Source organism: Mirounga leonina, unplaced genomic scaffold (assembly GCF_011800145.1).
Source record: "Mirounga leonina isolate KUSES-001 unplaced genomic scaffold, KU_Mleo_1.0 Mir_168, whole genome shotgun sequence".
Taxonomy (NCBI): domain Eukaryota; kingdom Metazoa; phylum Chordata; class Mammalia; order Carnivora; family Phocidae; genus Mirounga; species Mirounga leonina.
The window spans coordinates 45,602,238-45,628,083 of NW_023270426.1; the positions used below are offsets into that span (position 1 = coordinate 45,602,238).

The 25,846-nt window shown below is 41.4% G+C and overlaps 1 protein-coding gene across 6 annotated transcripts in view; it reads left to right on the forward strand.

Moving 5' to 3' along the window:
* Positions 1 to 25,846, forward strand: part of ARHGEF28 (Rho guanine nucleotide exchange factor 28) — a 313,794-nt gene that overhangs the window by 145,014 nt on the left and 142,934 nt on the right. For all 6 annotated transcript variants that reach the window (XM_035014641.1, XM_035014642.1, XM_035014643.1 and 3 more), the window contains 3 exons: positions 16,233 to 16,416; positions 18,797 to 18,977; positions 20,945 to 21,017. In XM_035014641.1, coding sequence (XP_034870532.1) covers positions 16,233 to 16,416; positions 18,797 to 18,977; positions 20,945 to 21,017 — 438 coding nt within the window. The remainder of the gene's footprint in view (positions 1 to 16,232; positions 16,417 to 18,796; positions 18,978 to 20,944; positions 21,018 to 25,846) is intronic.

A 25,846-nucleotide genomic window follows, 5' to 3' on the forward strand; every position in this document is an offset into this window, starting at 1 on the left:
TGTATGGTAGCTGATTGATAAGTGTGAAGGGTGGGTACCATGGGGACTAGGTGATATCTGTTCTCCTCACCATTATCTCCAAGACCTACCAAATGGCTTGGAACATATCAAGTATTCAAGAAGTATTTGTGGTAAGAATGGAAGTTGTATTTTAGGACCTTCAAAAGGAAGTCACACATCCTAGATAGCACTATTATAATTCATATATATATGAAAAATGTACATGTTTTCTGGCTAAGGAACTTTATCATGTATATATGAATGTATATACATGTATACACACGTATATACACACATATACATATATACGTTCCTGTATGTCCAGACATACATGTATATTTGCATATATGTTGATATACATGTATGTACTGACATGTATTGATTTGTATATATATGTGTTTTCTGATTAAGGAACTTCATTTTCTTAAGCCTCCTAGTTAAAAAAAAAAAAAAAACAACCTCTAATATTGGAGGGTGTTTTACTTTTTGGAAGGCAGATTCATTTTGACAAAGGCATAAAGTTTTCATACTTTTTCACCAGTCACTGCACTCAAGGCCACAAGTAAAGTGCCCCCAAGCCTCCAGGAGCAGCAGTTGCAGGTCAGAAGCAGGGCTCCTTCCCTAGCCCAGCACCTCCCTCAGCATAGCAGCTTGGAGTCTGCAGTGGGCTAATGTGTGCCTCTGCAGATGACAAATTGTTGAAGGTTATGGGACTTAATTATTGCACATGAATAACTTAAACTAAGAGCCTTCTAAATGGGATTCATGTTACCCACGTGCTATATTTTCATCCTAAAATTTAGGAATGAATTAAATCTTAATTCTGTGGACTGATAATAATACATGCATACTATTTTCTGTGTTGGGGCTATATGTCTGCACAGTCAATGCTGATAAGATATACATAATCAGGTAAGTTGGGTGAACACTAGGCTAACCGCCAAGTTGGCAAGGGTCACCTAACTGCCATTTTTATTGCTATTTGGAAATGTATTTGTGTTTTCTAAGCATCCGTTGGTAATGACCCTTGTTTATCCATATCCTTAAAGTAGGCAAATGTATGTCACCAAGAGGTTCTTTACATTGCATGAGATATATTTTAGGGGAGAACAATTCTAGTGTCACAGTCATTGAAAATCTATGTTTTAGAGCTGGGTTCAAATCCTGACCCTGTTGCTATGAGGCATCCTGGGCAAGTTACTTCACTTCTTATGTCATAGAGTTTTAACTTCTGAAATGAAGCATCATAGTACCCATCTCATCAGCTTGTTGTAATGATTAAATTAGATAATATGTAATGAATCTTCTTTAACAGTCTCTGAATATACTAAGTTCTCAGTAAAAGTTGACTTTCATGTGCGTATGTGAATGGATTTCCATATATAGAGTATGTTGTATGTACATATGTAGAATGCAAATTGTACTTGGTCTGGACAAATGAGGCTACAAAGGACAAAATCTTGGTATTGTAAACAATTTATTGAAAATTTCTAGGAACTTTTCTAGACTTTCTCTTAGAACAGTTTACAGTGATGGAGGTAACATTGCCTGAAGCCTAGACTCATAGTGGAACTTCTCTACAACATCACTGTTCAGGGATGGAGTTAACACCCTTTTTTCTTTTGGCTCCCCTGTGTGGATGAATTCCACTACCTTATCTTCAAGTTTGCTGATCCTTTCTTCCATTTGATCTAGTCTGCTATTGAATCTTTTTTTTTTTTTTTTTTTGAATTTTCATTTCATGTATTATATTCTTGAGCTCTATGATTTCTGGTTGGTAGTTGTTTATATTTTCTACCTTTTTTTTGTTAAAATTATCACTTTGTTCACACACTGCTTTCCCAGCCTTGGAGAGGATCTTTATGACTGTTATTCTGAACTCTGTATTGGATAAATCACTTACCTCCATTAAGACTGATTTTTGGAAATTTGTCTTGTTCTTTTTTTTGGAACCTATTCTCCTGGTTTGTTTTTTTTGTTTTTTTTTTTTTTTTTTCATTTTCTTTCACTCTCTGTGTTGGTTTCTGTACAATAGATGAAACAGACACCTCTCCCAGTCTTGACAGACTGGTCTCCTCTAGATGAACCTTGTTGGTCAGCCTAGCCCAAGTTCCTGGTTGCTTCTCAAACTTCAGTGATTGCCCAAGTTGTTGTCTTTGTTCTTAGTGGTACCCAGTAGTTGAGGGTGTGCCAAGACCCATCAGTGTCCTGTAGGGGAAGATCTCAGTTATCACCTAGATGCAGGCTGATTAGAAACCCTATGCTCAAGCATAAGCTGGGACAGTATGTGCTGAACCCCAGAGGGATAGTTGCAGCCAGGGCTTCTGTGTGCATCCATTAACAATTACCTCTTTATCCAATACACTCCTGCGGGACTCAATGAAGGCAAGCCACATTGGCTATCAGAGCTAGGCATTCAGGGGTGCTGTCCCTTAGGTGACAGCTGTAAAACCTGGGGTGCCAGATGTGTGTACAAGCTGCTTCCAGAGAGATGCTGGTGACCTGGATCTATTGTTGGAATGAACCAAACCAAGAAGGGGTGGGGGATTGCCCACTGGCTCCCTTGGGGTCCAGGGAAGATCACAGTCAGCTCCTAGGTGCATGCCAATGAGAAAGTGGACCCTTAAGCAGCAGTTTATAAAGTATGCAGTCAAATTCCTTCCAGGGAAGGACTGGGAGATGTGTCTTTCCACCTGCTTCCTCTATGTTGAACCCTGAGGGAATGGTTATGGTGAGTGCTTGTCTGCCTGTTAAGAACTACTTCCTTGCTGTAGTCCTGTGGGACTCTTGGATGCAGGCTCCACTGGCTTTCTCAGCTCGGTGGAGGCTTTCAAAGTTGGGGTGCTAGATGTGATCCAAACCTTTCATTCCTCACGGAGGAGCTGGGAGTTGGGGTTCCCTTCTGATTGTATTGAACTGTGCCAGGGGCAGAGTTTATGGTGAGTGTGTCTCAGCCTTTTGTACCCATTCTGATGTGGTGCTTCCACATTTACCCTGTGTATGAGAGAAGTCATTCACTTAGTTCCTGGATTTCTCTCAGAGAGAATTGCTGTGGGTGTTGCTGTACATTTGGCACTTCCATGGGAGGAGGAGAGTTCAGGAGTCTCCTGTGTCAACAACCTGGTCCCTCTTTTCCAGTTTAGTAGAGTTTTCATCTGAGCAGTTGAGAATCTTGTACATGCTCAATGCATCCTCCCCTAATTAACTGATTTTATTAGTGCTGCTTGTCTTCGAGGTAGCGAAATAATCGCAGACGACGAAACGGTGGCATATGGCCTGCTGGAGTTCATTGTGTTAAGTGGTAGTGGCATCCTAAGTGGAAAACAGTTTCTTTCCTACTAATTATTTCTCCTAATACTTACCCAGAAATGATTTAAAGCTTCGCCATTTGTGCTTAAAATTCTTTGTGTTTATTTATTTATGCTTTTTTTGTGGGATAAATGGATGTGCTGAATGAGGATTAATTGATATCTGTAATGATTCTGTCTTGGAAGAGTCTGGTGGAAGCCTTACTGGGAAGCCTGACTGCATTTCCTTGCCTTTTGCATTTTATAATCCTTCACTTTTTTCCTCTTCAATCACTGAGTGTTCTCAGGAAGGCCTGAGATCCTGGAGAAGGGCCAGGCTGAGCAGAGTGTTGTGTCTCATCAAGAAAAGCAGAGATTTTTCTTGGCCCTGCTTCTTACCCATCATTACTCAAAATGCAACTTTATTTTATGTTCTAGGGAAGGAAATACCACTGGTTTTATTTAATTTTGTGCCATAAATAAAATTGGATTTCTGTTTCATAAAATTAAGCCCAGTTCTTTGAAATAGTTTTCATGATAAAAAATGTTTGCGGGATATCAGGACCCCATATTTGCAGTAAAACTTGGAGTAGAATAATATATCCAACAAAATGTCACAATTTATCTTTTTTTGTTTTGGGTACTTTGTTTTTTTTGGGACAGAGCTATAGTTCTCAGAGATTGGCATAATTTTGACAATTAGATTAACTGGGATAAGGTATTTTGTTTCATTTCCTTGGTGCTTTCCTTTGTTTCATAACTTGTGAGTTAGTGTTCCCTTCCTGCTCAACCGAATTACTTCGCTTGTGTTCCCAGAAGCCCAACATGGCTGACAAGCACTAAGCTTCCCATCTCCACGAGAAGGCTACCATTTGAGTAAAGAGCCCAAAGGGACTACAAATACCATCTCAGAGGACGAGAGCATTGCCTTTAGGAACATAATAGCTCTTAACCCACCCGATGGAATAAGTAGAGGTTGTCCTGGTTAAGCTTTCTGATAGAAGAAAAATGAGCGCACTTACATTAAGGAAAAAAAAAAAACCCTCAAAAAGACTACCTCTCTCAGCATATATTTACATTTACAAACCAATATGTAGCAATAATTTGCAGATTTAATTCCTTTTTTGCCAAGGTAAATTATTAGGAACAGTGACTTTGGCGTTTTCTACAGTTCTCTACATAAAATAGTTCATATATTCAGAGGTCTCATTATAGGCACAAATTTTTAGTTATGGAAAAGATGGAACTCTGTTATAACAATTATGAAAACATAACACAATCTTCTTTGCCAGCTTTTTGAGACATAGTTGGCATTGTGTAAGTTTAAGGTGTACAATGTGTTGATTTGATACATTTATATACTATAAAATGTTTACTGCTATAACATTAGGTAACAACTCCATCCTGTTACCTAAGTACCATTTCCTTTTCATGGCAAGAACTTTTAAGAAAAGTGATATCATGAATTGAATCTGCAGGGCATACATAATATAATTTTTAAATAAAGAAAATTTTAATTGGCAGATTGCTTTATCAAGTGAAAAGAGTTAAACTTGACTCTTACCTTTATAGTTGATTCTGTGAATGGAAGAAATTTTTAGGGTAAGCCAACTGAGCTTGTGAAACTTTTCTGCAGGACTGTCTTGGACCTAAACACAGCTGCTGTATTTAGGGAGCTGTCCCCAAAAAAGTAATGGGTGGAACTGGTAGAACCCACTGAAAGTGCCTTAGATAATTAATAAAATTACTGATTTCAAAGATGAGAATATTTGAGAATCGAGAAATTAAAGAAATGTATTAGTTGCAGACTACATGTTGTTAGGGCAAGTCTAAGTAGTATTGGTATGTGCAAAAACAAGTTCCATTGTAATTAATATTGACTTAGAGGAAAAGTAGAAACCTTGTCAGGGACCATGAGTTTAATGGATAGGTCATGCTGTTACTCAGAAGGGTGGTTAGCATGATGCTCTATTTTATTAATAGGGTCTTTGTAAATTAGTTCCCTTTGAAGGAGAATCTTTTCTACACTTTACAACTAATGGGGGGGAAAGGAAAAACAATGCAGAAGGACAAAAGAACATTGGAAGAAATTTTATAAAAGTGGGGGTCATTCGGCGACTGTTAAAATGTATCTTAATTGGAGGCACCTGGGTGGCTCAGTTGGTTAAGCATCTGCCTTCGGTTCAGGTCATAGTCCTGGGGTTCTCGGATTGAGTCCCGTGTTCGGACTCCCTGCTCAGCGGGGAGTCTGCTTCTCCCTCTCCCTCTGCCGCTCCCCCTGCTTGTGCTCTCTCTCTCAAATAAATAAAATCTTTAAAAAATGTGTCTTAATTGTTTAGTGTTACCTTAAGGCATTTAAAGAGCAGTTATGTTGCTTTTTTATCTCAGGAGAAATGATTAAGTGAGAAATAACAGTTCATAACTAAAGACTAAGTGGGAACTGCCAATTTTCCTGAAGCAATTGTGCTTCAGGCCGCACACCCAGAGTCCTCACCTTCTTTCTAGGCAACAGCAGAAGGAAATGTGTGGGCCAGCAATGTCTGACAAAGGAAAATATCTGTTGAGCTCTCTTTGAATAGAGGAAAGAGAACTGTAACCAGTAAGAAGCAAGATTTGTTTAACACTTGAAATAGAGCTTGGCTGCTTTTTTTTTTTTTTTTTTTAAGATTTTATTTATTTATTTGACAGAGAGCACAAGCAAGGGGAGTGGCAGGCAGAGGCAGAGGGAGAAGCAGGCTCCCTGCAGAGCAGGGAGAGTCCTATGTGGGACTCGATCCCAGGACCCCAGGACCATGACCTGAGCTGAAGGCAGTCATTCAACCAACTGAGCCACCCAGGCACCCCTTGGCTGCTGTTTTTATCTTTGAGTACAATTTGCTGGCTGTATAAATAGAAAAAAATAGAGCAAGGCTCAGGAGCATGGCTTGTTGGTTGGCCTCAACTTATGTTCTAGGTCTTATTAGCCAGGGGATGGCATATTGAACTATAAGAATGACGTGATGTCCCCCAGACTGTGAAATGTCAGCTTTGTTCTTCGACCCAAAGCTTTGTACTGGACAGCAAGTTTGAAATAACATCAGCTGGTGTCCTACCAGGACACCCACAAAGGACAGAGTTATTACAAAATACAGGTTTTCTAAACTGTTTAAAAGATTGAGGAGTTTTGAAATTAGTGCATGACAGGTATCAACTAACTCTGAGGTTTTAAATGTTTTTCTTGGAAATCTTGACATTTTTCAATCAGTTATATACACACTCTCTATTACTTTCTAGCCTTCTGTTATTTCTGATAGTATCTCATGGAACAAACCTCTCCACACTTCCTTTTCTGACATTTTAAGCTGGAATTCTATTCTTTCAGTTGCTAAGGTAACCCAGTGCATGAATGGTAGTGGTGGAGAGAATGTTTTTTAGAATAGGTTCCATGTTAAATTGATAATATTGTTATACATTACTTAAGCATGTACTCAAATATGCATCATTTGTGAAGTTTTAAATCTTTAATTTAAAAATGTTTTCTCTGTCTTCCATCCCATTTTTAGCCATTCATTTTTAAGGAGTGGGTTTTCTGGCAGTAAAGAATTTAATATGAAATTGAACTCTCAAGGAAACAGAACCCCTCATCAAATAATCTGAATTTAGTTTTCAGTTAAACTCATTAACCATATTCTCTTTTTTTAAGGTATTACATTGTAAAGATGAGAAGGCAGCTTAAAGTTTTCCCTAAAGAATAAGCTTCCTGCTTTTATCTGGCACCAATGGCCCTTAGACTGGAATTGAGAATTAAATATTTATTCTCACATCAGAGATAGAGCAGAGGGTTACTTTCTCCCTCCCTCATAATTTTCAAGGAAAAAAAATGTAAGTGGAAGCTCATATTTTTTTCAAACACCCTACTCTAATGTGCTTCCCAAAGGATTCAGAACAGTGGAAGGTTTTGGAATTTACCTCTGGGTAACCATGTCCCACCCCTGTCCTTTCCTCTGGAAATCGTTTAAACGCTGCAGGATGCATATGACAGTTTTTGATTGCACTCAGGGGACTAAAATTGAATTTAAAAATGACAGTATCCAAGGAGTCTGTTAATACTTATGGCAAAAAACTAAAATTTTTGCTTTTTTCTTAGATGTAAGAGTATTTGAATGCTGGTGGCTGTCCTTGTATTACCTTATCTAAAAAATAAATAATTGGCTTTAAAATTACCCATGCTTGCAGATTAAAAGGCTGATGGTTGAAGAGACAGGTAGGAGAGTCTTGTGAAGGAGGTGGGCAGTGAGGCAGATAGAAGTGATGAGATGTTCTTGGGGAAATGATCAACTGGGATCCTTTGGCAGTGCTCTGCTCTATGGGGTCCAAGTGAACTGTAAAAGGCCTGGTCTTGACTCTTTAAAACCTGGGCCTTTATGGGAGTATGAGCCCGACATAGGTAGAACACCCCCAACCCCCAGTCTTTTGTATTCCTGCTCTAGGTTCTAGTTCATAATGATTCTCACATAGCTGCTTTCTATGCACTACATTTGTAGTTGTTGCAGCTTTTATTTTGCAGGTTTGTCATGAGACAGTGGTGTGTGTGTTGTGTGTGTGTGGTGACCTATCAAGGTGACATGGGCAGAGTCCAGTGAGCCTGAGCCCTTAGGATTGGTGTGGCTTAGTTCTTTTCCTCACTCTCATTTTGTTGACTTATTCAAGTTCTGTCTTTACTGCCCTTCTTGTTTTTGCCATATTTGACATAATTATTTCTTTGCCTGTAAGAATTTGAGTTTTGGAGGTGCAAAAGTCTGGGTTCAGATCCCTGATGCTCCATGTGGTACCTGAGTGAGCTTGGGCAATTGCATGAGGGTGTCAAAGCTCAGTTTCTGCCCCTATGAAATGGGGATAATCACAGGTCTTACCTCGTGCAATGGCTGTCAGGATTAAATAAGATAATACGTGTAAGTTGCTTCATAAATGTTAGATGGAAACAAGGAATATAAAGTCCTTACAGTTGTTGGCACCTAATAAGAATTAAATAAAAAGGTTGTTGTGATGGTTCATTTCTTTGCTTCATTCATATGTGACAGCTGCCCATCTGGACTTCTAGTGAACTTCTTTCAACCTCCCCACCCCCCCAGCCTCATCCCAGGTAGGGAGGACCTTCAACGCCTATTTCCTGTTTGCTTTATTCCCTCTCCCTTCCTCTTCTGTACTCAACAGAATACCCCTTGCCGGGTGTGCCCCTTGTGCTCAAGGATGGGATGAGACTTCCCACTGAAGTTGTAACTCATAACCATGGAGTTGAATATTTTTCAGTCTAGCTGTTTGGACTTGGGGCTCTGGCTTCCAGTGTAAGGGCAGTGAGTGGATCCTGTCCAGCTGTAGATGGGAAGTCGTTTTCCTGGTGGGGGTTCAGTTCAGACTCTCAGTGCAGATTTCAAAAGGCCATTGCCAAGATATGTGGAGTCTATACTTTTCTGCCTCTCAATAATAAAATTAGACTGTGGGGTGCCTGGGTGGCTCAGTCAGTTAAGCGTCTGCCTTCGGCTCAAGTCATGATCCCAGGGTCCTGGGATCAGCCCTGCATCGGGCTCCCTGCTCAGCAGGAAGCCTGCTACTCCCTCTGCCTGCTGCTCCCCATGCTTGTGTGCTCTCTCTGTCAAATAAATAAATAAAATCTTAAAATAAAATTAGACTGCAGTGTATTTTCATTTGTCTCTCAAACGGAACAGGGTTCCTGAAGGGTCAGTTGGGAGAATGCCTGGCAATTCCACAGGCTACGCTGTGGTGCGAGGGGAAAGAATGCTCAGTGCATTGTAGGCTGTCAGCAAATATCTAATGAATGAATAAATGGTGAACACAAACCAGAGCTTGAAGAAATATTAACAAATGATTTAAAAAAATCCAGTGCACAGACTGGAAAGTAGGTATGACCTAATTGTTGCTCATGGCACCTAATGACTGCCGGCTGCCCAAGGCGGGGGGCCTTTGCACGTTTGTCACAATGGCACATCTGGTATCTTACACAGATGCAATTATAGTGCCTCCTAAGCAGACATCTGGTTACCTTCAATTATGCTTTTAAATTACAACCAGAGGAAAACTGTTTTGGAGTATATCATGTCTCTGTTTAGTGACAGTTGTACTTTTTGTATGGAAAACATCAGACAAATGTATACCACTGAGAAGTCCCCCAATACTGGCTTTCATAGTTCTTGACAACCTTGTCTCAAAAGGTATTTTCATTATGTCCCCCTGACACTCCTGGGTAGTAGGCTGGGAGGATAATACTCTGTTTCTTCAGATCAAGCACCTTAAAATTTAAGAATTAAGTGGTCTTTCCACAGCTACATTTCTGTAAGTGTTCAAATCCAGATCTTTCAACTCTTTTGTCTGCCTTTGCGCTATACAGTATTGTGACCGGATTCTTAATATATTCTATTGATGGCCACATTGTATAGTTCAGTCTGGACATGTCCCCAGGTAGTGAAGGCCAGAAACTGGATTGCCATCTTTGAGTTCTGATAAGGACTTTTTAATGTTTTAAGTGATTTAGTACTAGTTCCACAAGGTAAAATAAAGTATAACCAACCTAAAAGAGATGCAAACTCCATTAAAGTGCATTTCAGCATTTTATATCGCAATGTGAATTTTATGGAATGAAACTGAGTGATTGGTGTTTTCCCAGATTTGCAGTCAGGGGTTGTAATCTGAGTGTCTCAAATATGTCTGATGCAGAAAAGACATTTCAGGAAGCTAAAACCCACCCTTAGCCTTGTTACACTCTCTTCTCCCTTTGCAGCCATGCCTGCCATGTTGGTATTGTGCTCCTTCGGGTGTTCTGTTTCAATATCTTTCCTATGAACCTGTTTATATTTGCAGTTCCTGTTCTGGACTCAACAACCTCTGATCTTCTGGGTAGGGGTGATTTTTAAATTTTATTTATTTTATTTTTTATTTTTTTTATTATGTTACCACATCATTAGTTTTTGATGTAGTGTTCTATGATTCATTGTTTGTGTATAACACCCAGTGCTCCATGCAGTACATGCCCTCCTTAATACCCATCACCAGGCTAACCCATCTCCCCATCCCCCCTCCCCTCTAAAACCCTCAGTTTGTTTCCCGGAGTCCGTAGTCTCTCATGGTTCGACTCCCCCTCTGATTCCCCCCCTTCATTTTGCTAAGTAAAATAAGTCAAGCAGAGAAAGTCAATTATCATATGGTTTCACTTATTTGTGAAACATAAGGAATAGCATGGAGGACATTAGGAGAAGGAGGGGTGATTTTTTTTATACACCAAAGCCCTGATTAGACCACTTAAATGAAAGATGCCATAATACATGATACATAATACATTTCATTGAGAGTCCTGAAAAAATACGAGATTGTATGTGATGCTCATGCTAAATATTCTCTTCTGCGCTCCATAAAATATTTGGCAATTTTTTTTTCATTCTCTTTTTCCTCATCACTGTGGCATTGTATCAACGTGTAAATTTTCAAGTCATGATACATGAGGGAGGTTGTAGGTCCAATAGTTTCCTTATTTCTGTTTGTACTCTTTGTGTCTACACCTGGAGCTGTAACTCATCAGACAGTGGTTTCACAGGTCAGATATTTATTCCAAACAAAAGTGGGCTGGCAGTATGATATTCAAAGACAAGGGACCATGTCCATCTTTGTATCTACAGGATCTGGCATATAGTACTAGATTCACTTAGTGTTTGTCTACTGAATGACTTGTGAACCATTAGTAAATCCTACAAAGTAGAAGTACTCCTGAATTAAACTGCATTTAAAAGCATTTGCTTCTAGATTATTGTCCCTATCACATTTATCTTTAATAATTTGCTTACAGTGTTTAAGGATATATTGGTTTGGGAGCAGGTATTGTATATTAAAAATAACTTGTGAAAGTCAAACTTTTTTTGTTACTCATTGGTGAAGTTTTTAGCTAATAGATCTTAAGAGATGATAGGGAAGACAGTGGTATAAAAAGGAAGCACAGATAGGTATTTTGTTAACCACTTACTTAGAGAAAGTAGCAGATCTTAGCCCTGGCATTGTATTAGAATCACTTGGGAATCTTCAGAAAAAAATAAGGCTTCGGTCCCACCCCTGGAAATTTTGTGATAATTGTCCTGGGGAGAGCCTTAAACACAGCTTCCTGGGTGTGTTGGGGGGGGGAGACATATAGGCACCATTGGACCCCAGAAGTAGCTACAGTCTCCTCTATTCATGGTTTCCTCTTTGTCCCAGAGAAATGATGCTGACTTGTAGAGTAACCGTTTCCTTGTTTTTCCTTAAAGTTCTACTACCTATGTATTCTTAAATAGTATGCCTTAGTTGTTCACTTTGTAAAATTTTGTATTAATTGAAACATTCGTGTACTCTTTTGTGACTTTTCTGCAACAACATTATATTTCTTAGTTTTTTACTATATTAGTCTGTAATTTTTTTAAAAAGATTTTATTTATTTGACAGAGATAGACACAGCAAGAGAGGGAACACAAGCAGGGGGAGTGGGAGAGGGAGAAGCAGGCTTCCCGTGGAGCAGGGAGCCCGATGCGGGGCTCGATCCCAGGACCCTGGGATCATGACCTGAGCCAAAGGCAGATGCTTAACGACTGAGCCACCCAGGCGCCCCAAGTCTGTAATTTTTATTGTTGTTAGGGTACGAGGTGATTATACTGCAGTTTATTCTATTGTTGGTTGATGTTGAGATCACTTCTGTTTTTGGACAATTTTACATTTTAATGTGTGCTTGCTGCGGCATACAAAGCATAGTGCTCACTAGGGTTTCTATGTAGGAGTGGAAATGCTCAATCAGTGAAGACTTCAGTTTTTTCAAATTTATTCGATGATGGCAATGTATTTTCCAAAGTGGTTATGCCGATTTACATTTCCTGTATCAGTGACTGTGAGTTCCTGAGGGCTTGATAATTTATTTTTCAATCTTCTGCTATCTCCAGACCTTGTGAAGCTATGATGATCCTGAATTTGGACTGAACAGTATATAAAATCACTTTCCTTTAGCAACAGCCACACCAGCTGTTTCGGGTCCTGTGCTCGAACACTATGGGAGGTCCCTTGGTGTGCGCTGTATTTCATGGATTCTTGATCCTCAGTAAGTCAGGGCTGGGATGAATACTCTCAGGACGTTGGGTCTTTGATGTGACTGCCTTATTTTCCAGGGACAGAAACTGAGGTGTGGCAGAATGAGAGGCATGGGCTTTGAGCCTCCTTCCCTGTCTGGGTCCGATGAGCCTCCCTCTGTGCCATGATGGGAAATGCTGATTGATTGGCACAGTCTACTCACTTCCTCTTCATGTCTGGGTGATTTTGCTCCCGGGATGTGACAGGTCATACCTTCTAATGTTAGCCATTAGAACAATTACAAGTAATTCTGTTTTGGTAACATTAGTTCGCATAACTCCTGGCATTAGCCACACAGGAAGAGACATATTTATTTGGTTAAAAATACATTTTAAACACTGCCCCCCACTTCTGCCAGATTGTATAACCCCTTTTCACAGCTTGTTTTCCTGACTGCTGTTAAGAATCTGAAACTCTATAACAAGCAGAATTATTTATATATGTCATGGTGTTTCCTATTTCAGGCTGTTTGCCTGATTCTGGGCTCTGAACTTTCATACTGAGTGAGAAGGCTCTCTCTCAAAACATCTTGGTCAGCATCTTATTTGTTTCCTTCACACATCAGAAGATCCTTTCTCCCCTTGCCTTCCCACCTTCCCAGGAGGTGGGTAGATTGGGAGGGAGGGAGGGAGAGGGACAGTTTCAGCAGTGAGCCGTTGTTTCTCACAAGTTTGCTGTGCTCTCCTGTGAACTGGATGTGAGATTGGAGCCCAAGGAGGGAATGGGGAGCTGGACTAGCAGAACAGGCCTGGAAAGTGTTCCAGAGGAGGAAGCAACTTCTGCCCCCCCACACAGTCAACCAGGTTGAATAGAGTGAACTCCTACCCAAAGTCAAGGGTATTTGGGGCACTGCCCAAAGCAGTATAAGGCATTCCATTTAAATTGTTGATGCTCTACTTGCCTTGACCAATGGTTTTCTTTCAAAAGGGAATGCAATATGTTTAGCTGTTCCCTTTTGGTCTTCGTCTTGGAAGAGAATTGTGTCCCATATAACCATGCAGTATTTCTTACCAGATTGAGATTGGGATCTATGACTTTGAAATTCCATTCGAGGGTGGCTGGTTATGATCTCATGCTGACATACATGTTGAGGAGCGTACTTGTGCATTTGTGTTTGTCTTGTTACCTGATCCTAACCAGTCCCTTCCTCGTTATTATTTAAGAAGGAAAAAAAAAAAATGGAAATGTTCTCAAACATGCCTTGTTGGGAATCTGTTAAGAATGAAAACCCTTCCTTCTAATAAAATGAGTTTAAAGGTCAAAAACTTAAAGGGTAAAATAAAGATAAGTTCTTCAATAGCCTTTTGAAGATATCAGGTATATTAAACAGATATCTGGCAGGTGTGCACTGCTTTGTTTTTAGATGTTTTGGCATTTCAGATGTCATGTGATGGGGGGGCAGGGGGTCTGTGCTGTCACACAGACAGGTGATGGAGCAAATGCACAGTGAAGTTGGTGGTATTTCACTGAGAGGGCTTATTTACGTATTTGAAATATAAGACTTCACGTTCTTGATCTGGATAAAAGAATAGTCTAAACCACTAAAAATGTAAGCTAAGCAATTTTCTTCTGCATTTGTGCAGTGGAGTATTTCCTTCTGATTGTTTCAAATTAGAGTGTTGTTGGATGCTGGCTCCCCAAATAGCATCCCCACAGTCTGCTGGTGAGACAAAGCTGAGCTAACTGCCTAGCCCAGTAAGGGAGACCGCCTCCGTGGAGCCTCAGCAGCCTCTTCCCGGAGAGGGCAAGGTTGGAATTTACTGAGAAACTGAAGGTTGGTTTAATGATGGTCTTCTAATGCAGAGGATCGGTCATGCGTAATGCAGGGAGTTGGATTAGGATTGGATAAGGATCATGGTATAATAAAGATTGGTTTTAGGGCTTAAAAGGATGCTTTTTACAGAAGAATTGATGGGTCTTGAAGGAATGATGAACAGACTATCATTTGCCGTGGGTAGAGTCTCCTGGAGTAGTGAAATTATGTTAATGAAGACAGTGGAAAAGTGAAGTTAATGCAGACTGCCAGCTGTGTGGAGAAGTAGTTAGTTTTTGTCCTCCGTGTCCAAACTCCGAGAGAGTAAGCAGCTTTTGTTCACAGATTTTAGTCGAGGTTTCAGAGATGGAACTAAGAATGATAGATGCTCCAAATAGCAGCTGCAGTCATATCCCTAAAGCTCACTTTCATGGGTACTCATCAGGGGAAGAGCCCCCTTAGTCATATATTCATTCATTCATTCAATATGCAGGTATTTTTAGACACATACATGTGCCGGGCACTATATTGGGGTAGAAGACGGAAGGGGTCCCTCCCCTCTGGCTTTTCCTACAGTGCAATGCCGTGTACTTTAGACAGCTTTCCTATTACAGCTGCAGCCAATAACATTATTTAACCTGAGGGTATATGCAATTCACATTCTCACTGCATGCATTCCAGCAGATCTTGAGTGTTAGGATTTTCAGGTTTAGTTTGTGAAGATAAGATTTGCTTTAAGGTATGTCTTGATGTCTAGGGAGTTCATGGGCCCACCTTTTTTTTAATGTAAACAAATTTATTCTTTTCCACATTTCCAGTGTAATATTTATCATGAGCCAGCTGTGTTCCAGGCACTGAGTATTACAGTAGAAATACAGTTGTACAAACTATGTGCAAATAAGGCAATTTGAACATACACAAATAATGGATATTTTAACAGTTGCCATTCAACTCCACAAATACTGGATGACTTCAGTTTGTCAGATATTATGTTAGGTGTTGAGAATAATAAAACCCCTCAGCCTCTACAGTGATATACTCCATAATGTAAAAGTTGCAAACACCACTGTGAAAACTCAGATACACAGATTAACCAAGGGCCATGTGAAGAGGCCCAGGCTGAGCTGTTGAAGCAAAGCACTAAGGGGGTTTGCCAGCCCTGAAATAATCCCAGGAATCTAATAGATGCGCTAGAGCACCTCCGTGAAGTTGGAGAATGACCATGGTCTCAAGTTTTCTGGACATGGGAAACCCATTTCTTTCTTTCTTTCTTTCTTTCTTTTTTTTTAAATAATTGGGTTTTTGTTTTAGATTTTATTTATTTATTTGAGAGAGAGAGAATGAGAGAGAGAAAGAGCACATGAGAGGGGGGAGGGTCAGAGGGAGAAGCAGACTCCCTGCTGAGCAGGGAGCCCGATGCGGGACTCGATCCCAGGACTCCAAGATCATGACCTGAGCCGAAGGCAGTCGCTTAACCAACAGATCCACCCAGGCGCCCGGAAACCCATTTTGCCCTAGCTTCTCATCAGGGGAGGAGCACCTCTGCAGCTAAAGAGGGGAAACAGGGACTTGCTTACGGTTGTGGCCTCCGAGAGAGTGCCCTCCTGAAGTAGCAGCATGTCCTTCAAGGGCAGCTGAATGCACTTGTTTTTCCGGGCTGACTTTACTGCACAAGTGAAAGGCGATGTGAATGTGTGCTGTAGGGAGTAGAAAGAGCACTGTACCAGTGATGGGCGGACCTGGCTCCAGCACCTCCTGGCTACCTACATTTGGACACATCACTCAGCCTGTCCACAGCAGTAAAATGGGGGTGCCGGGGTGGCTCCATCACTTGAGTGTCCGTCTCTTGATCTCACTCAGTTCAGGTCTTGATCTCGGGGTTGTGAGTTCAAACCCCACGTTAAATACCTACTTCAAATAAGGTATTTGGATTAGATGCTTTTGATGGTTCCTTCCAGTTCTGACATTCTTGTTGTGTCTAAATCTATGGTATTATAGATAAAACATATAAGACAAAGTTTGTAAATGAAGGAACTAATACAGTTTGTTTTTATTTTCAGTTTCTTTATGCAGAGAGTCTCTTCTACACCTGGCTATGAGATGGGGCTTACCTAAGCTCTCTCATTTCCTGTTGTGCCTCCCTGGGGGAGTTCAGGCTTTGTCTTTACCCAACAAAGAAGGTGCCACACCATTAGAATTAGCTTTACGAGCCGGTCACTCCAAGCTGGTTGAAGACATCACAAAGTGAGTTTGGCTACTTGATAGATTGATTCTCTCTTGATCTGTTCCTATATAAAGTGTTCCAAGTACTGTGGAAGAATTGAAATAACCAGACCACAAGTTAATGTTGGTTTCTGTTTTACCATTAGTTTTCATGTATAAAGTGCAGATACATGAACAGATTATACAGATATATTTGGTATCAACATTTCATGGAGGGGTAGTTAGGGAAAAAATGTCTTGAAGGGCTTCGTAGGGGACTGTCAGGAAGAAAAAAGTTGGGAAATACTAGTCTAACCCCTACTTATATTTCAGGTGCCACCTTAAATAAGTGCTTCAGAAAGCCATCCATGTCAGGGTCTTTAATGATTATGATTAATTTATAATATGGTGATTAAAATTACTAATTCACAATATCAATCATAATTTATCATTTTAAATATAGTCATCATTTGTTACCTAGGTCTCCATCCTGTATCACTTGAGGGCTGAAATTATTTGTTTACCTACTGCAATATTTCTAGTACAGTTTCAGCCGATAACACTCATTGAAAGAATATAAATTTTTGTTGAATCAATAACAGACAAACCCTAAGATATGGTGTGGTTATTAGGATCTAGTGAAATAATGTAAAGGAAATAATAAAGTAAGGGAACTGTAAAGTTTGCTATGTTCATGATGATTATCAGCATTTTTAATGAATGAGAAATGGGTGGTTTATTACTTAGAATGGTTCAGATTGGTCATTCTTATGAAAAGGAGATTCGTATATAGTGATTTCCTTGACTTAACAGGTGTTAAAAATAAATGGGAAAGTACCTTGAAAATTACAAAGTACTACATAAATATAAAATATCATCAGAGTATTATTGTATGGTGTGTCTTGATGGACTGGTTTTTCTTGTTTGACTCATGAAACTCAATGTAATTAATTTATGGTTTTATGGTACATAAATGGATATTGGAGTAGAAGTTAGAACTTTCTTCTACTTTGGTCACATGACCACCAACCAAGGGAAAAGCCCATCAAAAGGAATTGTCTTTTTCTTGGCTCTAACATGACCCCACTTGCTTTGCCCAAAACGCCAAGGCCGGCATTACTCATTGACGTAGTCATTGTGGATGGTTCATTGTTAGATCAGAGTCCTGGCTGACTTCATCTTGGGTAGCTTAGTACCTTAGTACCTTTCTACTAGGACTGGAAGATGATAATATGTTCCTTAAAAGTTTGCACATCTAACAGATCTATTCATGAATGGTATTAGAAGTAGACTGTCAGCTAAATTCTGAATATATGGTGAAGCTTCCATTTTCTAAATTAATAACAATCTTTTGGCTCATGCTCAGAGTCCGTTTACTTCAGTGGCATGTTAGCATGGGGAGTTGTTTTCCAGAAGATTCTAGTAATTAATATCAAGTGTGTGGGGAGATGCCCCAAATCTTAAGAGTACAAGGATCTCTCTTTATTGTTCCAATCCTCGGAGATAGCATTTATTTGATTAAAAGTATGTTTTATATATATATATATATATTCATGAAGTGTATATTCATTAATTAAATGGGGTCATGTAAGAAGAGGAAAGAGCCATAGAGCTAGCACTGTGAAGTGAAGAATCTGGAAGCAATCGTAGGGATGTGACAACATGCTGAGGTGGGCTGCTCTCTGGAAGCACTAGCATTTTCCTCCTGATGCTCCTTCACTGTTGCAATTGCATGACCTTGGGAGCCATCCAGAATATTATACTAACTGCGAAGCCTACGTATAGCTAATAAATGTGCAACTGTTGTTGGCCAAAACAGAACAGAAAGTAAGTTTATTTTCAAGAATTTAGTTTGGGAATGTTGTTTCTTTGTTTATGGATGTTTTCAAGAATACAACAAGATCAAATGTATGCATGTTTTAATTTGCATGACAAAATGATTTACAACAGTGGACCAGTGTGCTATGAATATCCCACTTGTTTGTAACATCCAAACCTCACTGTGCTTCCTGGAGATCATATCTGTTTTCCACTGTAATCACCTAATAAGCTGTTGGCTGCCAGCTAATTTGTTCTACCACATGTGACCCCATTAAAGCAAGAGGCATCTTTTTGAATTAAAAAGAGAATGAAATATTGAGGTAAAATACTATGTTTAAAAGTCAGTAGTTTCATTAGTTTCTACAAATGACGGTAAAGTATGTAGTGTATGTGAATAGCTTCTCAATTGGCATCTTGTCTAGGTAGAAGAAGGTGGTTTTATTAGCATCTGTTTACATGATCTTACATACTTATTGTCAGTACATGGCTTTCATGGATCGTTTTGCCAGTTGGATTGGTAATAATGGGGGCAGTGAGGGTAGTGGGATCTTGGGGTTGATGTCTTGGAAACTGCCAGCGGTTTTGATTTGTGACATTTCAGTTTCCAGGGCAGACATTCTCCAGGCTTCTCCCGAGTGCAGCTCAGCGAACAAGCTTTCCTGAAGTATATTCACTCATCAGAGACACTGACCCTGACGCTGAACCACATAGCCGAGCATTTGTTGGAGGCAGATATTAAACTCTTCAGGAAATACTTTTGGGACAGAGCCTTTCTTCTCAAGGTGTGTGTGTCTCTTCATTCTGGTGTATAAAAACTCATACTCCTTGAGAGTACAGACTGCAAACTCATTATTTTGGGAACCGTGTTTTGGAGGATAGCACCTTTTTTTTTTTTTTTTTTTAAGATTTTATTTATTTATTTGTCAGAGGGAGAGCACAAGCAGGAGGAGCAGCTGGCAGAGCTGACAGAGGGAGAAGCAGACTCCCTGCTGAGCAAGGAACCGATGCGGGACTTGATCCCAGGACCCCAGGATCATGACCTGAGCCAAAGGCAGCCGCTTAACCAACTGAGCCACCCAGACATCCCCTTAGCTACATTTTTCAATCTTGTTTTAGTTCTCTTCTCATAACACGTTTTCCTGTTAATCAGAATGTTGAGAATTTAGTTCTAGGCTAAATTATTAGCCTATTAGGCTAAACTATTAGCCTGTTAATCAGAATGTTGAGAATTTAGTTCTTGGCTAAAATTAATAAGGCAACTAGGAAATTTAAGTGTCCTACAATTGCATCTAAATTTACTCAAAAGAATAAAAATTGTTTTGGGGTGCCTGGGTGGCTCAGTCAGTTAAGCGTCTGCCTTCAGCTCAGGTCATGATCCCAGCGTCCTGGGATCGAGCCCTGCATGGGGCTCCCTGCTCAGTGAGAAGCCTGCTTCTCCCTCTTTCTCTCCCACTCCCTCCTGCTTGTGTTCCCTCTCTCGCTCATTCTCTGTCAAATAAATAAAATCTTAAAGAAAAAAGAATAAAAATTGTTTTAACACACCCCATTTACAAAAAAAAAAAAATATTTTCCTATTTCATTTTTGTTTTGTAATCAGGAAGCAGCATTCCCTGATGCCCTTTTCAGGTAGCCTGGGCAGTTACCCTCCCCAAAAGACTAGGGTGTCAGGGTTACTGCTGGCCCCAGGTAATCACGTGGGCCTTGAGCCTGCATGGTGAGACCTCTTAGGACCCTAGGCACTCAGGCTCCCATCTCCTTAGTGCCTCCCAGGACATACCTGGTCTGTTCTACCCTGTAATTCCATGATGGGTCCTCGAAGAGACAATACTGCCTCTTGAGGGTAAGGCGGGTGGGAGTTAACAGCTACGGAGGGTAGGTGAGTGGGCACTTCTTGTTTCCTGCCCCTCTGTGGTTTGGTTAACTGTGTATATTTTCATGTTTTTTTGTTGCTGTTGTTATCTGGCCTCAGGATGTTCTGAAATGGTCAAGAGCAAGGCGCTTGACACTGAGTTTAATTAATAATATGCCCATGAGGGTTCAGGGGTCTGGGCCATTTGCTGGGCTGCCTGCCCAAGTGTGCCCATGTGTTTGTTTGGGAACATGTGCGGATGCAGTCTTGGGCTGTTTCACTGTTTGGCACATCAATATATAATTCTGTGGCTCTTCATCGCTCACCGGCCGGGCAGTAACCATTTGAAAAGAAAATGCAGAGAGCTCCAGGAGGGCACTTTTTCTCTGAGGCCCCCAGCTTGCTCTCAGCCAGGGCAGCCTGCACCAGCATATGCTGGCTTGCAGAGCAAGGCCCGTGCACATCCTGGGTCTTCCTTGTGATGGGGATCCTGCCCCCCGTACCCTGTGTTCTTTGGCATGGGGAGGGGTTTCTCAGGATGGGCACCTGCAGAAACAGTGACTCTTGTTTATAGTTTCAAGATTTTCTGTTCTTCTGTCCCTTTTTGGTTCATGCATTATGTTCCTGAGGACCTTCTGGTTGTGATGTGGGGAAGTAGTAGAAGATTCATGGCGGGGACGTTTGCAACCCATGCCTCTTGGTTCCCCCAGTGTCTGTCCTCCTCTTCCTGGGGTGCTGCCTGAGTGTACTCCAAGCAGCTTTACCCACCCTGTCTTTCCAGACCTCTCCAGACTGTCTGGCCTGTCCCAGCTCCCAGACCTATGTTTGTGATTTCCATCTCCTTGTCGCATATCTGAAGCCTCCGATTGTTTTCATTGATTTTTTTTTTTTCTTTCTTAGGTTCTTGAAGATCAAGAAGCCAGGCCAGAGGAAAGACAAGACATGCCATCCAGTGCTGCAGAAACTGAAGAAGGTACACAAGCTCCTTCCCCGCACTGAGCAACCCAGAAAGTGCTCAGGACTAACAAGTTAACTGGTGGTTGAAGTGGGTAGTGAAGCGTAACAGGGACCAAGGGCCTCACAGACAGGATCGGGGTTGTGGGATACAAGGACGCTGGTTCCTCTGACAGTGTCAAACAATGTAATCCGCTTTCACTTTTTATTCAATTAGCATTTACGGAGTGCTCTTGGCTAGGCCCTGGGCCAGCTTCTGCCACCATCCTGAACTTAAGGGTACTCTCCTGATTCAGTGTGTTTCTTCTAGGCTGTCCTTCATCAGTCCCTGGTCCCTCAGCTTGTTCCACCTTTGTGGAGCCCTGCTCTGCCCTGGGCTAGTCAGTCTTAAAGGGGATGGAGATGACCACTGGCATGCAGGGCTGAAGGCAGGGGATGCTGGATGTTCATCAGGGTGCAGGAACCTCTGCACCTCAGGGTGCAGACAGTCATACCCAATCCAGGTTGTCCCGCACAGCTGTTGACAGTCCTACGTATCTACTTGTGGGAGTCCACAGCAAGAGGTATATTCTTAATAATGCATTATTGAGGGATGCCTGGGTGGCTCAGTCGGTTAAGCATCTGCCTTCAGCTCAGGGCATGATCTCAGGGTCCTGGGATTGAGTCCTGCATCAGGCTCCCTGCTCAGCAGGCAGCCTGCTTCTCCCTCTGCCTGCCACTCCCCCTGCTTGTGCTCTCTCTCTCTGCCAAATAAGTAAATTAAAAAAAAATCTTTAAAAAAATAATGCACCTGCAGGAATCCTGTACTCTATTTTCTCCAATGTGGCAGTTTATCTGGGCATACATGCTTCTACTTCATTTCATTTCAGGTTTTTTTCCCTTTTTCCATATACAAATAAGTCGATCTGTTAGCAAGTCTTCATGATCGACGCAAGTTTTGATTCTGGGGAGCATTCTTACCTTTTTTCTTAAATAGTCCTGACTTCTTGAACAGATTCTGATTTCATGTTTTGTTTTTCATTTTTATCCCAAATCTTAGTAGTTGTAGGAATCTGACTTTGTCATTATGTCTTGTAAGGTAGTTAGGGCAACAATTTATGTATTGAAATACATATTATCTGATTATCAATTCTTTCCTTTTCCTTTATATTTTAGAATATTTTTTATTTTTTGAAATTATGCATGAGGATAAGGTTATACATAATAAAGCATGGTTACATTATCCAATTTCAGGAGAGTGGAGGGACATTACAAAACATCTGTTACATGTAAAGGGACAATAGTCTGATAGGGCTGAGAACCACCATGCTGGATGCTGGGGTTAGGGAGAAAAGATAGGACAAGACCCTTGCCCCGAAGCCACCAAAGTTGACTGCTGGTGAATAGTTTGATTCTGCTTATATTTGGCAACATAGACTGAGTTGCATTTCACTTACTTGTCAGGTAGTAAAATCTTAAACTCTTGGCCCCCATGTTTGTTAAAAAGTAGTCTTGGATAAGGAAGGTTTGTAGCAAGTTGTTGGAAGTCTGTGAGTCCCATCCATATTGTACACACTCCTGGGTTAAGCTCAGCAGCTGGGCTTGCTGTTCAAGCTGGACGTGCTTGGGCCCCCATGGAGTTGCCCTCACATGTGTGTTCTGTAGATGACGTGCTGGAGGCTCTGAGGGGGCAGTGGGTCCTGCCTGCCTAAGGAGGCCGTGGGTTACTTTATGCTTTCTCCTAAAGACCTGTAGGAGGAAACTCTTTCTGGTTTCATGTCAGGAATGCTGGCTTCTCCTGAACATTTGGCTCGCTTTTATTGCTCTACCTATAACTTACAAGGTGTTTTTCTTGTAGCTGGTTAACAAAAACAAAAACTTGGTGCTAAGTTTCTGGCCTGGAAATGTGTAGTGTACTGTTAACTACATTTTTGTGTCCTTTTGTGCCCTTATATTTGTCCTTGCTTTTTTTCTTGTGATTTTTACTTGTGTATTTTGTGTATTTTCTTCCCTTCTAATTCACCTTTAAACTAATTTAGAGCAAAGTAGGGTCTGAATAAGTGTTTAAATTCTTGCCCTTAAGGGGCTGACAGTTGAGGTTGGGGCAGAAAAATGAGCTGCCCCAGCCCATTATGATAAGTGCAGTAGGAGTCATATGCAAATAATGCTGTGAGAAATCTGTGGCTTGTGATGGTGGAGTGGTCAGGGAAAGCTTCCTGGAGGAGGTGACCCTGGAGCTGTGATAGAATGGAGGGAAAGAAATTCCAGATAAGGAAATGTACGCAATACAGAGTTCTGGATCACATGATGAATTGAGGGAAATGAAGATCATTTTGTAGTCCTGTTGATTAGGGGTGTGTGAGTCGTGTGTATGTGTCGGGGGAGGGCACGTGTGTGTTGTCAGTAACACAGGCTTGAGAGGGAGGCATATTGACCTGGCTTGTACACAAGGCAAGGAATTGGAACTCCACCCTGACAGCTGTGGGAGCTGTTTCAAGCAAAAGCAAATTAGGTTAGATTATTACTTTCGAAAGGTCGCTGTGAGAATGTGGAGAGTGCATTGGAGGGTTTGGTGGGGGGTGGGGGGGATGGAGGGGCACTGCTGTAAGTGATACAGAAGAGGGTCTGCACCACAGCAGTGTAATGATCGTGGAGAGGTGGGGACAGATGGGTACTGCCCTGAAGGTGGAAGATGTCAGGTGGGTGTCAATGGTGAGGGAGAAGGGCGATTCCTCCAGGCCTTGTGTGTTCCTGACTGGGTTAGACCTTACAGGAAGCAGGATCATGACAAAAAAATGTACCTCATTTTAGATGGGTTGAGTTTGATGGGTCTAGGAGCAGCCAAGGTAATACACCTGTGGTCATGCAAGCAGTAAGCAAAAGATAGAAACTCAAGTGCTCTAACTTCAAATCATTAGTGTGTAATGTATTGTATAGACCTTCTAGGCAATGCTTTGATTTGTATATTCTTGGGGGACATATTAGAAACTGTTCACAGGTTCCAGCAGAGGGCAGTATTCAACTAAAGTGGACCTGCTCCGTTTTTGTCCATTCATAAAGCTCTAGGCAACTCAACTGGAAAAACAAAGCATTTTGAATGTCAAAGTCTGCTTCCCCCCCTTCTTCTTTAAACCCCAAAGGGGAACTTTCCATTTGTGACCTACTAGAAGATTCTTAAGAGATCATGTTTTTGTGTTCCTCCAGGGGCAGTGAGTGGAGTGGGAGGCCCTAAGCTTGTATCTGCAGCTGCCATCGATTAAAAGATGAGAGCGTTATCCTGGAGATGGGCTTTACTGTCCCCGTTAGTGTGATAAATGGTGTCATTATTGTCTGTGAGCCAATTATGTTTCCATAGTTTCGTAACTGTAATCATACTCCCAGAATGATGGGAAGTTACTCCAAATGAATGAAATGGCCAAAAAATCTTCTCATTCTTAATTCGCTCAAATGAACAAGCTAATTATTAGTATTAATCCACCAACCAACTCTTTTGTCCCTTGCCTTCTTTGTTCCTACTATTCTAGGATTTCCTGAAGAGCATTGTTCAAAACCCCAATCTTGGAAGATGCTTTGAAAAATAAGGATTCTTTGACCAAATAAGTTAAAAATGCAGTCTCTGGGGCCATAAAACAAACAGAACCACCGCAATACCCCTGACCATTACATGACTCCATTTCATTTTATATTCTTCTGTAGTTAAAAACCAAACCAAAACCCTATGTGATTTGCTGTCTCAGCTTCTGTGTTAATAGTCCCTTATTCTTTTGGTTTCTCTGCATTAATTATGTTCCACATTTTCATTAACAAGGAAATGGGGAGTTGGGACTGGAGCATAACTTGTAGTCACACAAGACAGGGGGCAGAATCCTTTTCTGCAGGGCTGAAGCGGGAGTTTCCCCGCAGGGCAGAGAGGCTTCCTCTTCATGAGCCCCATGAGAAAGGCGGGAGAGTCTGTGGATCCAGGCACAAGGCACAGCCTAGGCAGGCAGTTGAGAATCCTGCAGGTTCATCGACTTACCCATTCGGTGAATGTTTGAGTGCTCACTTGCTGACAGGCAGGGTTCTAACCACTGGTGACATAGCAGTAACCAAAAAAGCAAAGGGAAAAACCCTGATCTCGAGGAATTTACTGTTCTATAACTGCCCTCCAGTATTTGTGGGATGCCAGGCACCATTCTAGGTGCTGGGAATGCAATTGTGAGCTGAGCAAAGTTGGGACATTCATGGCGTGCACTTGCCAGTGGTCACTGAGAGGGACACCTCCGGGTGTCAGGAGTGTTTTCCCCATTTTATGGCAGCACAGAGAGATCACGTAACTTGTCTGAGGTGAGACAGCTTGCCCAGGCAGTCAGAAGGCCAGGCAGGTGCATTCTCTTACCTCTCACACCGTAGACTATCCACCGCCCTTCGGTAATAGCACACTTAGCTATGTAGTCTTGGGGCTGCTGGTGGAGAGTCCTCTCCAGCATTTGTGTGATGGTGAAGTGCAAAATTGGAATCATTGCCTTGAAATGAGCTTTCTTCCACATGGCTGACCTGTCTCATAAAGTTCTTACAAGGAAGATTTATGACCCACGTGCACAGGCATGTCTCAATGACACACAGCAGCTACGGGCAGACTCTGCTAAAACCTCAGCTCTGTCATGATCTGGCTTCTGAACATCGTGCGGGTTATTCAGCTGTGTTTCCTTTTTTGCAAAATGGTGGAGTTGGGTGTATCATTTAATACTTCATGGTGAGGCTTAAATGAGAAAATACAGATGGAGCCCCTGGACTAGTGTCTGACCTTCGATGCTTAGCCATTGGGAAGCATCATAGCAAAGCTAGCTTATTATAAGTGCAAGTTGTAACATATGCTAGGCTGGATTT